The sequence below is a fragment of the Ostrea edulis genome, chromosome 4 (genome assembly GCF_947568905.1).
Source record: "Ostrea edulis chromosome 4, xbOstEdul1.1, whole genome shotgun sequence".
NCBI classification, from domain to species: domain Eukaryota; kingdom Metazoa; phylum Mollusca; class Bivalvia; order Ostreida; family Ostreidae; genus Ostrea; species Ostrea edulis.
The window spans coordinates 61,317,871-61,337,483 of NC_079167.1; the positions used below are offsets into that span (position 1 = coordinate 61,317,871).

General features: G+C 34.7%; 1 protein-coding gene across 1 annotated transcript; it reads right to left on the reverse strand.

Moving 5' to 3' along the window:
- Nucleotides 1–1,434: 1,434 nt before the first annotated feature.
- Nucleotides 1,435–18,345, reverse strand: LOC125670276 (glutaryl-CoA dehydrogenase, mitochondrial-like). Its single transcript, XM_048905360.2, has 12 exons — nucleotides 18,320–18,345; nucleotides 17,382–17,623; nucleotides 14,928–14,972; nucleotides 14,677–14,811; nucleotides 13,180–13,303; nucleotides 11,243–11,352; nucleotides 7,435–7,564; nucleotides 4,513–4,735; nucleotides 3,694–3,797; nucleotides 3,347–3,472; nucleotides 2,510–2,670; nucleotides 1,435–2,204 (listed from the first exon to the last, which is right to left on the reverse strand). The coding sequence occupies exons 1-12, from the start codon at nucleotides 18,328–18,330 to the stop codon at nucleotides 2,134–2,136; spliced, it is 1,482 nt and encodes a 493-aa protein (XP_048761317.1). The 5' UTR covers nucleotides 18,331–18,345; the 3' UTR covers nucleotides 1,435–2,133.
- Between the last annotated feature and the right edge of the window lie 1,268 nt (nucleotides 18,346–19,613).

Sequence of the window (19,613 nt, forward strand, 5' to 3'; positions counted from 1 at the left end):
GGTAACAGCATTATTTAGCGCAATATAACTCAACATTTAAAACTTCAAGGAAAGACTCGGTCTTCTTAAAGGTTACCAAAGAAATCGTGTCCAATACGAGTGATGATTAGTTTCACATAATTTGTCTTTAAAACTTAGAACATTTAGACTTGAGAAGCACTTTTTCAATTTCCCTCAATTTAGTTAAAATCCTAATTTTTGAGATCATTTTTCTTTCAAAAAATAAACGGAGCTTTGAACACCCCCCCCCCCCCCCTCAACATTTAAAATAGATATTTATCATACACAAGCATTCTGAGAGTATTGCATGGCAATACATAGTCCCCTACCGGTTGCAAAAATCACTGTTATTGTAAAAGGAAAAATTGGGGAACCAGGATAGGAATGGTTGGAAATCAACTACTATTCGAGCAGAGACAATACCAGGAAAAAAGACAAATTTATAATTAGGTTTAGGTCTTTAACCAAGTCAATAAACTGTGACATGTAGGTGATCATGACTAATTTAGCTATATTGTTGTATTACTATGCTAGAAGTTTTACTCTTATCTACAGAGATAGGAAACTTAGATGTAACCTAACAATTCATGCTATTTTTCTAAGTCCAAGGGTCATAACTTAATGAAAAATCAACGGACCAAGATGAAATTCGAACTTGATTTGTAACTTGTTATAGCAAAGCAATGTACCAAATATCAAATGAACATCTGCAAGCACAACCAAAAAAAAGTCTGGAAAACTGATAATTCATGCTATTTTTCTAAGTCCATGGGCCATAACTTCATGAAAAATCAACGGACCGAGACAAAATTCAAACTTGATCTGTAACTTGTTATGGCAAAGCAACATACTAAATATAAAATAAATATGTGCAAGTAGAGAAAAAAGTGCGGGAAAATGGACTGACGGACAGATTGATAGAGCGCAAACCTTAAGTCCCTTTAGACTTCGTCAGTAGGGGACTAATAAAAAGTATGTCCCAGCCTATATTCTAGAAGAAAAACTGCAAGGAAAATAGTGTTTATATACAAGTAGTATCATGTCAGAATACTGAAAATGGTGGGGAAACTTCATTTTAGATGTTATAATTCGACAAAATAAGCCATGTTTTGAAAAACATTTAGTGGCCAAATAGTGCTCATATCACACCCAGTCCTTTGATGATGGGGGTTGGGTTGTTGGGGGGTTGGGGAACACTCGAATATTTACGCATACAACATTATGTACCTACACCCAAATTATTCAGGAGGCCTTCTAGAGAATGTCTTCCAATCTATTGTTTCTCATCATTCTCGGGAAATTATCCTCAAAACATTTTCTACATACTAAACATGTACAGGGAACTTCAGCTGAACAGGAAACTCAATTATTTACTAAAATTATAAGACCGAAAATTACTAAACAGGGAAGCTGTGAAAAACAGGAAAGATAAAATTGCAACACACACTGATGTTTATTTCACAAACAATATAGACAGAAAATCTAAAATCATGAGTTTGTATAATACTGGTAAATCCTTCATATGCAATGTTTATATGAGATTAAAAATAAACACCAGATCACTTGTAAAAAATACTCTATCGCATGTTAAAAAGTACTTTAATTCAAAGTTTTAATGTAATTTAAATGTACATGTTAGTAACAATTAAAATATTTCAAATAGGTGGAGGCTGCTTTAATTCCTCATTATCACTATGTGTTCAGTTTGGTTGTTTGATGTTCTGGAGTCTAGATGAAGACCCCCCCCCCCCCCAAAAAAAACCCAACACTCCAAAAATCCCCGCTGTGGCTGGTTTAACACTACAGAATGTTTAGTGAATGTGGATTGGGTAACAAGAGTTCATATGTATACCCTTTCTACAAAGACAACACAACTGATTTTGTACCGGAAATCAAAATGGCCAAATAAGCATTTAAACCTCAGTAGGGCACACTTTCAGAATAGCACATTATAAACAGGTATACACTCAGTAAATTTCATGATTTTCAGCAATCTTGTGATTTCTAGATGAAAGCAATTTCAGAGTGTAAACAATGTCAATTTCTTCAAAACTTTCCTCACTGTTTTGATCGATCCATTTCAAAATATCACAGACATAAAGTTATGAATTGCACACTTGAGTCGCGTGTCCACTAATCTGCTGTAAAAGCCTGAAGACCGGTGATTGCTCGTCCCAAAATCAAGGCATGGATGTCATGTGTACCTGAAACAGTGGTAAGTTGTCAGTTATTGTTACATATCAGAATTCATGTTATTTCACAAGACCTTTTGGCTGAAGGTTTAAGATACAAGATGAAATACACCACATATCCAAAATTTATAATTCTCTACTACCCTAATAGATATTTTGATAAAAAAAATTCACCAAGTTTGAAACACTCTTTGTAGATAATATTTGGGATTTTAGTAAAAGGATGTACAGATTCTAGGACAAAAGTCTTTCATCATATAATTAATATCCTTGATATATCTATAATCCCCGTATTAAACCGTTCAAGAGATTGTTACCTTCGTATGTGTTCACCGCCTCCAGATTCATCACATGCCTGATGACGTGGTACTCGTCCGATATTCCATTTCCTCCGAGCATGTCTCGAGCTGCACGGGATATGTCCAGAGCCTTCCCACAGGAGTTTCTTTTGATCATTGAAATCATTTCTGGTGTTGCTCTGTTTGTATTAAATATCAGTTCATGTTTAGCAACAGTTGAACAGTAAACTGAAAGGTCAAACAGTGCAACAAAGCAAGTTTAGGAGAGGGTATGATGGAATCATCAGTCCATTGTCTGTCAGCCCATCTGTCTGTGGATTTGCTTTTGTCAAAGACATTTTTCAAGAGACTAGAGCATGGATTTCTCTAAAAATTTGTATAATCTTTATCCACACCCCTGTGAAAAAGTTTGTCTTCGTGTCAAAAAGATTTATTTATTCTTCAATGAGAACAAATTAACTATTAACCACCATCCAATGAACTCTGCAAGAGGTAACAGTCCCTTTAGGACGGGGTAACAGTCCCTTTAGGACAGTTCTAAGTTTCAGTTTACTTTGTATGTAAAGTAATTTTCTGTATTTACTCAAACTCCTTATATTACATGTATTATCATAGTTTTTTTCTTGGTAATCTTTTTATTTCATATACGGTATACAGGAACAATATAACTTATTAAAAATAATTTCTCTCTTACATCATCATGTGGACATAAAGGAGAAATGTTCAGCCTTCTGTCTAATCCTTATTATGTTTATAATGTATTTTAAAATAAAAAAAAGAAAATGTTACAAGATTTTTTTTTTTACAATTTTTAAATTACAAAACCAAGTAGCAACTTCCACACTGGGCACTTACTTTCCTTCGTCTTTCAGTCTTCCGACCTGTAAACATGCTTGAAGGCCTATTGAGATTTCTGTTAACATGTCGGCCATTTTCTTTTGCGGGAGTTGATTTTTGGCCAAGGGCTTTCCAAACTGGAACCTACATACATATCATGTATATAAGTGATAAATAAATAACAAATACTATATATTCTAACAGTATGTGAAGAACAACTCATTCAAAACATCAGAAATTCTTCGTAAAATTGCTCTATATAACAATAAGTTCAAAATAAGTTTCCAATATTACTGTTAATTAATCTGTAGTTATACATGTTCCCATCTGAGCATGAACAAAACCTTAAAATACCAATTAAATACCTGTCCAATGTGTATTGTCGAGCGGCATCCAGACAGAACTCGGCTGCACCAAGTGTGCCCCAGGCAATGCCGTACCTAGCACTGTTAAGACATCCGAAAGGACCCTGTAGTCATAAAAAAATATACAAACTATGTATGTACCCACAAAAAAAAGTTTGATTTTCCTTTACATTCAATGCTCTGCAATACTGGTTATAGACTTGTACTATTAATCAGCGTACGACATACCCTATTTATAAATATCAAAACAAAAATGTAAGCTTAAAAACAAATTCTTCAATGTTCTTCAATTTTGAGACAAGATATATCACTTCTGTATAGAATAGAGAGTGGAATCCTAGACACAATATATTCCATGTAATTTTGTCATAAATCTATAGATATACATCAATCTATATATACTGTACATGTTGCTCACCCACTAAATATTTCCTGATAGAAAAATTTCAACAAAGCACATAAACTTGCTATCCACATAAACATGGACATTTTATGCCTACATACTTGCACATATTATCATATGCATACTTGAGATTTTAATTGAGAGAATTAACTGATGATAATTCAACTATCACTCAGTATGATGTGTATACATGTACTTTGAAATGCACAATAATTCATGCAATGTAGCAAAAAAATTGGAGTGCATAAATATTCAGCACTTGGAGAAAATTACTATTTTAAAAATAATATTTCCTAAACAACTTAATTAATGGTAGAAATGACTGAAGAACTACTAATGGGCTTAAGGAACCATGCATCTAATTCTGCCAAAGGCAGGAGAAACAGACAACACTCACAATGATTTGCATTACATACCCCTAAACCAATCACATTCGGCATCATATTTTCCTCAGGAACCTCTACATCATCCATGGCAATCTGACCGGTGATGCTTGCCCGGAGAGAGAATTTGCCCTCTATCTTTGGAGCAGTCAGTCCCTTCATCCCTTTCTCCAGGATAAACCCACGGATTTTGTTATTGTCTCTGTCACATTTAGCCCATACAATGAACACATCAGCAATGGGGGAGTTAGTAATCCTGTAAGAGTAAGTCATTATACAATAAACACATCAGATAGTAATCCTGTAAGTGTAAGTCATTATACAATGAACACATCAGATAGTAATCCTGTAAGTGTAAGTCATTATACAATGAACACATCAGATAGTAATCCTGTAAGTGTAAGTCATTATACAATGAACACATCAGCAATGGGGGAGTTAGTAATCCTGTAAGTGTAAGTCATTATACAATGAACACATCAGCAATGGGGGAGTTAGTAATCCTGTAAGTGTAAGTCATTATACAATGAACACATCAGCAATGGGAGAGTTAGTAATCCTGTAAGAGTAAGTCATTATACAATGAACACATCAGATAGTAATCCTGTAAGTGTAAGTCATTATGTTTGCTGGGATGAATGGCCAAAAGGCTTCAATGACAAGTGTTTACAGTGTGTCTATTTTAGAGTTGTTCATTTCCAGTGTTTAAAGTTATTCATTTGCCTGCTGCAGTGTGAAATGTCTGAAATTTACATCTGCAGTGAATGCTTGCTGCAAGCATTAAATTCAAATGAACATGTTAATTTCAATTGTGATCAGTTATATCAAGATGAGCAATGAAAAAGATTTAATGTCTTGTTCGGACAAAAGTAACACTAAACTTGTACGGGCAGTAAACCATCAGAAATCTGTGGTGCAGATGTAAAAGTTTAGTTCGAGAGTAGTGCATGCTTCTCCTAAATTTCTTATCATCTCATTTGACATAAATAGAGGATCTTGAACGAGTGCTTATGGCATATGAAATTTATGAAATGAGTTACCGGATTTGATACTTACCGAGCCTTGGTGAGGGAAATATTCAAATCCGATAACGAATTTCATAAATTTCATGTCATAAGCATGAGTGTAAGATTCTATTTTATCACATAACTATCATTAAACGCACATTTTAATTTAATTTCTATTTCACAACCCGAATGTCACAGAAATGTTTTGCTTTCAATTCGATTGTGACGTCGGCGATATGTCATGGTTTGAAGAAACTTGAAATTATTTCCATTCCATAAAAGACACAAAATCCTCTTGGAACAACCTTGGTGACAAAACAAGGTCTGTTGCCATCAATGTCAACAATTTTTAAAAGGATGACATGTTGTTTTGTTTATGTGGTGCATGAATGATTGACCTACCTAATTTGCATAATTATGAACCTATGCTACGAGTTCATATAATTTTTCCGAACCCGTGTTATGAACCTGGGAAAAGTACTGTTGTGTGATAAATTAGGGTAAGAAAAATAACTATTTTGAAAACAATTATAACTCTAGCATGTTTGTAAGGATTCACTGTAGGTTAGTGTTAATCTTTAAAAATAAAACAAAACAAACAAGCAGACAAAAAAACTAACTCTGTGGATATGCTGCAGGTAAAGACTTGTGAATCATGAATAACTAGTATTTAAACTTAACCCATGGACTAACCTTTAATCACATACATAGACACACTATCACTGCCCCATTCAGAGTGTAAATTTTGTTTATAAACACATAAACATCATGACTATGACCCATTAAGAGTGTAAATTTTATCTTCAAACATATACAGTGCTCCCTCGATATATTGCCCCCGTTATAATGCCAACCCTGCATAATGCAACATGCCACTGATTTTCTAAAACATGGTCAAATTTTACAGGGTTTATCATTGATGATAATGCCAATAACCTAACGCCCATAGGTAATCACACCTGTATGTTGATAGTGGTGTGGTGAAGAGTGACAGTTCGGACAAGGCATTCAGGTGATCAGGTTAATTACAAATAATTGCTGAAAACTCAAGATTATTTAAATGTTGATGCAGAATAGAGCCCAAATAAATTTACAGAATTGAATTTCTTTTGACTGCTCAGTGAATTGTCTGTAACAGTGAATTTGCTATATTGCAACCCCCTGCTTTATTGCCAAAATTGGTCTTGAACAAAAGTTTGTCATTAAAACACATACACACCATAACTTTGTTCCATTAAAACACACACACACACACCATGACTTTGTTCCATTAAAAAAAACACACACCATGACTTTGTTCCATTAAAACACATACACACACCATTAACTTTGTTCCATTAAAACACACACACACACCATGACTTTGTTCCATTAAAACACACACACACACACCACAACTTTGTTCCATTAAAACACACACACACCATGACTTTGTCCCATTAAAACATACACACCATGACTTTGTTCCATTAAAACACATACACACCATGACTTTGTCCCATTAAAACACATACACACCATGACTTTGTCCCATTAAAACACACACACACACACCATGACTTTGTCCCATTAAAACACACACACACACCATGACTGTTCCATTAAAACACATACACACCATGACTTTGTCCCATTAAAACACACACACACACACACACCATGACTGTTCCATTAAAACACATACACACCATGACTTTGTCCCATTAAAACACATACACACCATGACTTTGTCCCATTAAAACACATACACACCATGACTTTGTCCCATTAAAACACACACACACACCATGACTTTGTCCCATTAAAACACACACACACACCATGACTGTTCCATTAAAACACATACACACCATGACTTTGTCCCATTAAAACACATACACACACCATAACTTTGTTCCATTAAAACACACACACACCATGACTTTGTCCCATTAAAACACATACACACCATGACTTTGTCCCATTAAGAGTGAAGGTTTTGCTGGAGGGATTGTATTTAGCTCTCGTCTCCATTGATGACGGATCACTTCCATGGTTTGGCTCTGTCAGTCCGAAACATCCAATCAGCTCTCCCTTAGCTACAAAAATCAAAAATAATCAATGATATACACTTTATTCTAATTTACATGCAATTAAACATGTATGAGCAATTTCAAAATATAATGCAGTTGAAAAGTTGTAAACTACCGGTACTAATAAGTAAAACTCATTTTCAATGAACTTGATTGTAGCAAATGTTGGTACCACTGTGGTACAACTGTAGCAAATATCCCAAGCTATACTGATCTTTGCTATTATCATATACCCATCAATAATCTGTGCTTTGATACTGATGGTCACAAAGTGTGATCCGGCTTTCCAGATGATGTCTCTCTGAGACTGATCATGTCACAATGCTTCAACGCATGTTTTAATTCCCCAAAAATGATCAATGACATCAAAAAGAAAATTGCCCATACCAAAAATAATATCAATATATGTTTGTTTTTTTAAGGAATACATTCATTATCTTAAAAACGTGTATTCAAAAATGCATAAGGGGGTATAAGATAAATTTATCATTAGTGATTTTACTGCAGTAACTTGATCCAAAGAATTGGATCACGTCTCATTGACAGATGAATATCATCAGGTCAAACTCAACACTTCGCGTTTCATTTGATCTGATGATCTGTGCCTGTCAACTCGATATAATCTCCAGACTCTTCAGATCAAGTTACTGTTGTAATATAGATTAACAGTATTCATATGGATGGCCTAGATCACAACTGTGCTTACCATGATCAAAGTATTACACAATTCTGACAATACTGGTAATAATCCATGGCTGTGCCTGCATTTCAGCTAAAATTTGAATGCTTTAATTACATGTAGCAGGCTGCAGACAGGGTGATTTATTGATGAAATATCTAGCATGTTATTATTAGTTACACAGTCAGTTTGGGACGTAATACGGAGTCATCCAGGGTGTGAAATGGAAATCAGTATTGGGTGAGGCGAAGCCGGGTCCAAATACGGAATTCCATTTCACACCCTGGACAACTCCGTATTATGTCCCAAACTGACTGTGTAATGAATTTATCCCACTAAAAACCTTTAGAAAATTTGTTAAGATTTCAGTAACATTTTTGATAAATATTATTCAATTACTAAATTGAATTCCATATACATGTGTCACATTGAAAATCATATAAGGGCTATTCCAGAAATAAATACATGGGGGGGTCGGGAGGCACCTTTTGTATATACCAAGCACCCATAAAAAAAAATAAAAAATTACCCCATGACCCATCAAATTAATAAACTCATTTTACAATGACCCATCTAATAAAAAAAAAAAAAACTAACCAGACCCACCACAAAAATATTTTTAAAAATGAAAACGGTACAAATCTCGCGAGGTTTTCGGGACAAACATTCTAGTCAATGACGCGGTAATGCCTGTATCACAGTAGTTCTGAAGAAACGATGTCACATCAACAATCAAAAGCATCTATGGCGGGAATGTTGGAAAGATTGGGAGTCCAAACGATGCTATTATCATGAAATGGGTATGGATATGTTTTTCCACGAATCGTTCGTCTTCTAATGGAGTCCGCGCCCGGAGGCCTCTATATCACCATCACACCGACTGATAAATAATATGATTACGGTGTGACCGTTGGGGTGAGCGCAGCATATCTGAATACATTTTCAAAAAATTTATATTGAAAACAAGGAAAACTGATCTGGTTCACTGTCAATACGTAGGATTACTGTCTTGCTCTTCTCGCCAATGTAGGAACCAGTTTAGCGGGAAATGCAACGAGCGTGTTGTGACGTAGCCTGGTAGTTGTGATGTGACTGTTTACATTTCTTTAGACAATATTTTAAAAAGAAAAAGAAAGGGGGAAGAATATGATTGTCATCCTTTCCTTTCAAATAAGAAAGGTTTGTAATACTTCAAAGATTTTTTTATTATTATTATTTTACGAATCGAACCATCCGCCATTTTGTACGAGGGACTTCTGGGATTAGCGTCAAAAAAAAATTTTTGTTAGAGGTTGAGATTTAGCTCGGATTATTTCCCGCGCTCTAGTCATTAGAGCTCGCAGTACGAGCCAGCGCTCCGCGCTGGCTCGCTGCGCTCGCTATAACGCATCGGTACCCTCGTATAAATCAACTAAGGTTTGCCTATTTTTATTAGAAAACGGAATACCTATTGGTTTCAAAATATTCCCAAAATCGATGCACTGTAAACTGTAATAATCTACAGAACAGAGTTCGCCGCCATCACGTCCAAAGGGACCCTACTAAATGTGCCTCTAATTTGAAGAGTGCCGTAATGGAAAGTTATGCGCTGCAAAGAGTGACAACTCGAATAGTTCTATGTTACTTCCGATTTCCGATTTCGAAAGCACGTTTTCAATTTTCCCTCCGACGTTTTGTAACCAACACGACAAGAGCGACAATAAAAATATTCTGAAAACTCAACACCCACGTGGCACAAAATAAAACAATAGAAACTACCCACTACCCATAATAAATATTTTTTTAACAGTCCAACCACGGACCAATTAAAATATGAAAAAATACGACCACCCACACAAAAAAATTTCGTTTGCCGCCCGACCCCCCCCCCCCCCCCCCCCCCCATTTGATCATTTCTGGAACAGCCCTAATCAAAACAACACAATTAAAAATATGAACACTAGCATTAAATAAGTAAATCAATGTATGTTGAAACTGAATGCAGACATACATTGAAAGCTACGGTTGCTGTCGGACCACCCTTGTACGGAGACGTTGTATTGAAATTCTGAGTCGTCATATGATTCGTAAGTGATGTCACAATTGCCAAGCTCTCTGAACGGAGACAGTATATTGAAAAATTCAGGGCGTCATGTGATTCGTTAACTTACGTCACAGTCGTCGAACTAATATACCCTCCGGATGGAGACCTTATATAAATAAGAACCAAGCAAAAACAATAAGTCTCCAAATTTCGTTTGGGAAACTTAAAAATTTCAGGGCGTCATGTGATATTAAGCTTTTATCCAATCAATTACCTACAAATTTGTCTGAAGCGGGATAAATATAGGATATGGTGTTGTAAGATGCTCCAGTATTACGCATTGAGTACTGTCACTACTGTGGTTTGTAATATAGCACTTGTACATGCGAGATATCACATTAAGGGCAGGTAACTCTGTATTTTTTACAGTAAAATACATGAAGAGATCGCGAGCATTAGAAATTTTTTATTTTTAAAACATCTTTCATATGCACACTGCAAAACTTGTTTCAAGTTTCACGAGGTACACCTACTGTAATGTAAAATAAATAATTATATAAAGGCTCTTTTAGAATATATCACTAATTAAATCTTCTAAAATTCCATTATTTTTAATTTAACTGGATTGCTATCTTGCATAATACAATGCACATTTACAGCCTTTACTACATGTTGTATAAGCACATTACCATGTATAGTACTAAATTTATAGACAATCAATAGGCCAAAACGTACTTTCTTTTTTTCCAATGCAAAAAAAAAGTACACAAAACAATGGGCAGCAGTATTATAATACTGAAAGGGTGTTATGCATTTACATGTAATAATTTCATTGAACAAGTTCAAATTTCTCAACAAAAGTAAAATTACTGACACATGTTGAAAATGAAAAGTCAAAATCGTGCATGTTTAGTCTACATTAGTATATAATTTAAATCATACCCAAGTCTGTTAAATTAAATCTATTCTGGAAATCCCTTACCTAATTTAGGCAGGTATTTTTGTTTCTGTTCTTCTGTGCCATAAGCGTAGATAGGATGCATGACCAGTGAAGACTGCACACTCATAGCAGATCTATAGCCGCTGTCTACCCTGTTAAAATCAAGTGACTCAATGTAGTGACTATCTGATCTATATCTACTGTCTACCCTGTTAAAATCGAGTGACTCAATGTAGTGACTATCTGATCTATATCTACTGTCTGTTAAAATCGAGTGACTCAATGTAGTGACTATCTGATCTATATCTAATGTCTGTTAAAATCGAGTGACTCAATGTAGTGACTATCTGATCTATATCTACTGTCTACCCTGTTAAAATCGAGTGACTCAATGTAGTGACTATCTGATCTATATCTACTGTCTACCCTGTTAAAATCGAGTGACTCAATGTAGTGACTATCTGATCTATATCTACTGTCTGTTAAAATCGAGTGACTCAATGTAGTGACTATCTGATCTATATCTACTGTCTGTTAAAATCGAGTGACTCAATGTAGTGACTATCTGATCTATATCTACTGTCTACCCTGTTAAAATCGAGTGACTCAATGTAGTGACTATCTGATCTATATCTACTGTCTGTTAAAATCGAGTGACTCAATGTAGTGACTATCTGATCTATATCTACTGTCTACCCTGTTAAAATCAAGTGACTCAATGTAGTGACTATCTGATCTATATCTACTGTCTACCCTGTTAAAATCGAGTGACTCAATGTAGTGACTATCTGATCTATATCTACTGTCTGTTAAAATCGAGTGACTCAATGTAGTGACTATCTGATCTATATCTACTGTCTGTTAAAATCGAGTGACTCAATGTAGTGACTATCTGATCTATATCTACTGTCTACCCTGTTAAAATCGAGTGACTCAATGTAGTGACTATCGGACCTATATCTACTGTCTGTTAAAATCAAGTGACTCAATGTAGTGACTATCTGATCTGTTAAAATCAAGTGACTCAATGTAGTAACAAGTTCTATATGGTTGTAAAGAGAAATGAGATGTTGTGTGATTCCTATTTATAGATGTTATATGCAATAAATTCATTTAAAAAAAAAAAACAATGTCAAAAGCAGCATGTTGAAACCCAAAGAAAAAGGTGCCCTTTCACTCCAGTTTTTCTCTGTATTTTGACAACTTCTACAGAACATGTAGAAAGGAAAACATGACAATTTTACAATTTCCTGCTATTAGTAGAAAATTGCACATACATTGTAATTATCTACCTTCTCTATCATGTGGGATCACCTATAAATGCATGAATAGGTGGATTTCCCTACTGTTTTAGCTAAACTAGCTATGATTAACACTTTCAATCCATTTTAGATTGAAGATTACAAATGTGTATTATATAACATGCATCACCCACAACCAAAACTCATACATGTACATGTAATTGTATTACATAAAATATATGATTTATTTAAAAATTATCATTATGATGTTGTGATGGCAGAAAACAACTTTCCCCAATTGAAAAACTATGGATAAAATGATCATTTTCATTGACATTTTTTCCAGATTCGCTAAGTCATTCACACGTATTCAAATATTATTTTGGCAAGTTTGATAACATCTTAATTTTAGGGCTGATAATTGCTAAAAATAGTTCAAGCCTCTAACAAATTCTATATTTCACCAATTGCACCACAAACAGCATCACATCACAACAGGTCATATCTATATAATACATTTCTGAACTAGATGCTTGAATTTTATATCAGTGTTATGTATGCAAAAACCCACACAAACACAGATGCATCAATTCATTTCAGTTAAAGCTATACATTTTTATGTTCATGTTTTTCATGGCTGCATCAATTTTTTTTTTTGAGAAATGGACAAATGATTACATCTGTGTATCTTGTGAAAGCATATCTTCATGTTTATCATGCACTGCACTTAATGTGTACCTTTCGACTTCTCTTGCAATGAGACCGTAGGCCACAGACGACACCCCAGCACACCCGTAGCCTTTAATGGTGGGCCCTAATACACCAATTGATCCCATCTCTGGTACAATCTCAGGGTGGAAATCTACAAACAAAAAGAACATCATAAGAGTTCTAATATTTCATTAGCTTGATTGTGAAACAGTTTTTTTTATTGCATTAGAAATGACAAAACTATATGACAGTCAAAGAATCTCTATAAATACTGCTTTACCTCTGGTCTTCACCTGACAAAACTAGACTGATTTACACGGTACACCACTCATTTATACCAATCTTACAGAAGAATGCAATGAATGAGGAAATATATAAATCTACCCCATTCCTGTAATCAATGTTGTTGATTTGCTGTAATATATCTTTATCTTACTCATCCACTCATCCAAATTCACTCTATTCAAAATTTTATGCTTTGCTAAAAATAGTCAGTGTTCATCAATTCATGCTAAAGCATAGTATAGTTGTTTCCCCGGGCACAAAAAATTACTTTAATGTGTGATTTTGAGTTGTACCAAAAAATTACCTACATACCTACGCATTACTACAGACCATGAAGCGTGCTACAACACCTCTAAAGCGTTCCGTTTTATTCCATACAAACCATTCATCGTTCGCACAGGTGCTTGTGGACAGGACTTCCGGTATAATATAATAAGTATATTATCATTATATTGAAATTATTTTAAATCACCCCTAGGACGAACCAAATAATGTCGAAAAATCAAAGCATGCAGACCATGTCTACTATTTCGTGCACGTCATGGTTCACAAATTGTGCAAGCCACGCCTGCCATTTCGTGCAAACCATTCATATAGTGGGCAGGGTTTCATGTAAACCATTCATTGTTCCATGCAAACCGTTCCGGGTAAGAATCATTTTGTACTATTATGTGTAAGTGGTGTAGTAGCATGCTTCAGGGTCTGTAAAATGGCAAGTCGTATTACAGCAGAAAATATTTTTTAAGGATTCAATGCCTTATTTTTCTTTGAAGTAAACTGTCTACTACTGTATCTCATTTATCAAAACAATAAAATGCAAAAGCAGGTTAAGAATTTTTTTTTCTGCTATGCTAGCTACCTTCCTCACCCAATAAAACAACAAAAAGCCATTTCATTGTTTATCTTTATATTTTTATGTATTTTCTAAAAATAAAAACTAAATTTAAGTTCTGAAAGATCATATTGTTAACCATTTCGTTACTTTAAATGGAACAACCAATGCAACCTTTGACCTTGGCGAGGCTCTGTATTTGGTAATGATTACGCGGAGAGTGGTAACTAAAAAAACCCAGATCGAACTAGTTTGCAACAAACATGTATTCATTGTCTATGATGAAAGCAATGTCAATTTCTAAAGAAATATAAGAGAAAAGATTCAGTGAATGTAAAGATATACCCATACACATAAACTATAAACATGCATTAAACAAGCAACACAGTAACATTGAACTAACTCACTTTCATGTCTGTTGGCCATGAGTATTCGAGGCATGAGCTTGTCATCACAGTAATCTCGAAAAGAATCCCGTACCATCTTCTCTTCCTCTGTTAATTGATTCTCCAAGTTAAGAGCATCTTGCCAGTTAAATTTTGCTATGCAAAAAATGAAATAAAAATGAATTACATAAATGAAGTGGACCCAGTTGCAGCGAATTCACAGAAGTAAACATGGTAGAGAGATGGGTGTCCACAATAACCTTCATGCATACCTGTCGTTTTTGTAGACGATTTCTTCTCTGTCAGCTTTTGTGTCTCTTAGTATTCATCAAGGAATCTAAACTCTCATATAAACATGCACTTACAATCTTCAATAGACTAATGAGTGCAAGTTTCGGTCATTTAAGGAACTCTGAATGCTCAGCAGTTGACCTGGTTGTTTTTAGAATTCAGAATCGACTACAGTCATAAACACCAATGAACGTTCTTTTAACATGAATAACAACCTTTTAATTGTAACACAACCTATTTTATCTCTGTTGAGGATCAAACCCAGGACCTCTAGCATGACAGTCCAGCGCTCCGTCAATCGAGCTTAAGAATATATACAACGCATGTCAATATTATATATTTTTTGGAGACATTTCACATACAATTCATTTGCATTCTATCTTGTTTCTAGAAAAAATATTGGGGTATATTGTCTGGATTAGAGATGACTTGTGATAGTTCCTGGTTGTTGCAAACATAAATTTGTAAAATCAACTCTTATGTATTTATACAATAGAATGTATACCGGTAAATGAACATTACGGATAAAAAAATCTTTACAAGAATCGGGTATTGAACTTGGGACCCTTACCTTACTAATTAGATGATCTAACCACTGAGCTACCCAGAATGGTAAACAAAATATGGCAATATTACAACAAAATAAAACATAAACCTATTTCAAAAATAGAAGAACTTTTCATAAATAGGAGATGAAAAAATTTGTTTTGAAAAAAATGTCAGAAAATTATGCATGTCCCAAAAGGGTCAGTCCATTATCCAGAGCAAGTAGGAAGGCCATTTAACACTACCACATTGTCCCCCTCCTGTGAGGCATCCTGAAGTGCCAGTGTCTGAAAGGCGAAGTTCTGAGGGCAATCACTCTCACGCATCAGATAGTACTCGTGTCCCACAGCGAAGTTGTCCGGGGAGTCCAATATCTAGGATATCAGAGTAGAGATGAGCTTGAGTGATATAATTGTGGTCAGAAAGGACACTTAATTAGTAATAGGAGGATGGATCATAGAAGAGCCCATATAAACTACAACAAGCCAGCTTCTGGGGGTAAGGGGTTGGCAGGAAGACAGAAAACTCCAAGTAAAAACTAAATGGAGTATAAAATAAATTGACAGTTGTCATTAATGGCACACAATGCCAAACACCTCTTGAGAGTGGAGCCACACTATTGTATTGATAAGTTGATCTAAACTGAATGTGCAGATGGGTAACTGATGCCTTACATTGAGTTCCGATTGCTTATAACACTGGCATTTATGGAAGTCTGATCTCACATTAAAGAGTGGATACATGTACTGCATTACCTGTTGAGATTATCAGACCATCTAACTCTCCTTTTCTCTTCATTTGTCCTTATTAGGAAGGCAGATGGATCATTGCTTCTGTGCAATAACTACAGGCTGTTGAACACTAGAACCATGAAAGACAACAATGCTCTTCCAATGGATTATCTAGATTGAAAAATTACAAAGCAGCACATACACAAGGGCAGCTGCTCATTTACTCAGCTACAGTTATGTAAACACGTGATTTGAAATACCCCAAATTGTAGGATGGTTGCAAATGTGGCCATAGTTTTTTCTACTTTGACATGTTGACAAAAACAATGACTGCGCTTGGACGGTATAGAATTACCGTCCTATCGATACCTAATATGTCATGCTTCGTCCATCAACAATGCTCCGAACCCGATGAGAAATGTCATGCAGTGTTTCCCTTAAGGAAAGGATACAAATTATCTGAATTTCCAGAATGAGATTTTGTAGAGGGCTATACATATTATTTGGGTACTTTGACATATCAATAAGTGACCCAAAACACACAAAATTAATAGCCTGAAGTTACACTTCGTCAAGGTCAACTGCAATGTTAACGCTGTTTGATTTATAATATAAACCACAAAAACAGCATTCATTTCACACAAAAATCTGAATTAGATATTAATATATAACTCTAGTCTCTACAATGAAATCACACCAAAAAAACTTATTCTGACAGAATACCCAAAACAACTGTATTTACAGGGCATTGAACATTCAAACATGAAAATAATGTCCTTATTAAACGATCTGTTTTCTAAAAACAAAAAAAACAAAAAAAATACAGAGAATAAGATAAACCAAATTCAATCTAACATCATTTTCAATACATCAAAATTTAAAATTATGTAATTATTGATTAAACCAAAAACAACCATCTCGCAGATTTTTATCAAATTTGTGTGTCCCATGACTCTCTTCAAATGTCATAAATCATCCTGGATACCTAAATTAAATAAGTATCATATTAACATTTATAATAACAATGTCCAGAAAAAAAAGTCACCATAAAACAATGTGTATATTCAGTAGCTGAGTAGGCCTGACAAGTTGCCAGTTGGAACTCATATTATTCAATCTGGAAAAAAATCTAACCACATTTGATACAACAAAGGATACGTGCAATAGTTCCCTGAGTCCGGCATGCTATATACCGAGGACTACCATTGAAGATTGTCTTAAATAACGGCGAAGTAGATTTCAGCGACATTGTAATCGTAATGTTGTGTTTCGAAAGAGTAACCTTGACCGTCAACGACACACCTCCGGTGAATATCGATCCCGATGTATAACCATAGGAACTTCTGGTGCAGAAAGTAGTTCTAAGTTGACTATACAGAATGACTGTTGGGGGTGATCCGCTGAAAAATCACATATTTTATATAAATGTTTGGTTCTACATTCATTTTTATGGAAAACACCTCAAGAATCAACTCAAATTTCTCTATTTTGACGCCAACTGAGAAACTAATAATTAAAACAGCCCCATTCATATTCGCAGTGTCCACTTACCCCAAAATGTTGGGGTAACTGGACACATTGTAAAACCCGCGAAATCTAAATCAAGTTTTCTCTCATGAAATTTGCTTTCTATATATAGGCTTTGATTTTGTTAATAAAATGCAATTTCCAAATCACATAATAACACTTACATATAGATTTTTAAAAAAAAATAAATGTACTATATTTGCAAAACATTGTGGATCTAATGGCCAGAAAGAAAAAGACCTGGCCATGCGCCACCTATCAATCTAATTAAAATCAGATCTTCTCTAACAGTTTGTTTATTTCATTTCGAAGAGCTTTCAATATCATACACTAGCAACAATTACGATCAGGTGTTATTTCATCGTTTATACGGCTCATATGAACAGAAAATTCGTCGTTGAAAAAACAGCAAGTATGATATTATAGTAACGGAAATGAATGATTATAGTAATGAAGAACTTCTATCATCCTCGCTGTTTTTTCAACGACGAATTTTCTGTTCATATGAGCCGTATAAAAGATAAAATAACACCTGATCGCAATTGTTGCTAGTGTATGATATTTCTTACCTACATATCATTCGCAAATAAACAATACAAATAGATATAATAAGTGAACGTGGTCTTTCCGGAATTTCCTTCCGCCATCTTGGGATGATAGTAACGATCGTTACTATCATCAGTTTAATACCAGTGCTTATGGTATCTTTTGCATTACAGTGGAGTTAATCATATGTACTTATACTACCTTTACTATTATTACATGTAGGGTTGTTATGTAAATATATATATATATATATATATATATATATATATATATATCCAGATTGTGCTTTTAAAAAATCACAGTGTCCGGTATAAAATATTAAAAGAAATAGAATAAACAGTACACAAAGTCAAAATTTAAAAATTATATACATGTATATATATATATATTTATATATATATATATATATATATATATATATATATATATATATATATATATCCGATTACGGGGGCACAAAAATGAAATTGAACATTTGCTTTTCAAAAGCATTATTCTTGTATTGATATTCAGAATCTTTCTGGGGGGGGGGGGGGGGGGGGGGGGGGGACGAGAGTGCACATTAATTTTGTATCGCTATCAACAATAATCATTCATGTTTCAAAAATCATCATAAAATTTAAGGACAATATTTTTTCTCTTTCATTTCACTAATGAACATAATTTTCTAAAGTACTTCATACATCGTGCATTCTGGTCTCTCATATTTTGCACGTGCACGCTACTTTGTATTGTATTCTAATTTACATAGCGACTTTTCTTCACTGATTAAAACAACTAATATGAGGTCATAATTTAACAATTTTAGGCGATTCCCACAATACCCTCGCAAATGAGAGAGAGAGAGAGAGAGAGAGAGAGAGAGAGAGAGAGAGAGCCGTATGTAGGCTACAGCGACCAGGTTCGGAATACACCAACATTGAATTTGAAAATTTTATCAACCGTGTGGTTGGGTGTTTGACTAGTCTAGTACCCGAGGCCAAGCACTCGGAAGGCCTTGGGTACTAGGCTAGGTGTTTGACCTGAATGAAAAATATGAATTATTTTTTTAAAAACTATATGCAACAGTAAATTACAAACAAATACACCAGAATAAGTACATATATTTTATTTCTCTTCTACATCCTTATCTTTTTATGAAAATGTAATGTAACGTGTTCATTTGGGGAAAATGTCACAGGCACCTGAAGTATGGATATTACTACCCTCCCCCCGGGGAGGGCTATATTATTGCATCTAGACAAACACGGACCCCTGGATATACCAGAGGTGGGATCAGGTGCCTATAAGGAGTAAACATTCCCTGTCGACCGGCCA

What these genes read in the sequence shown, in the direction of transcription:
- LOC125670276 (XM_048905360.2), bottom strand. An exon ending in ATTGCAAGAGAAGTCGAAAG is followed by an intron (nt 11,353 to 13,179) that starts GTACACATTAAG and finishes TGATTTTAACAG; the next exon opens with GGTAGACAGCGGCTATAGAT. An exon ending in GGCGGTGAACACATACGAAG is followed by an intron (nt 2,205 to 2,509) that starts GTAACAATCTCT and finishes CCACTGTTTCAG; the next exon opens with GTACACATGACATCCATGCC.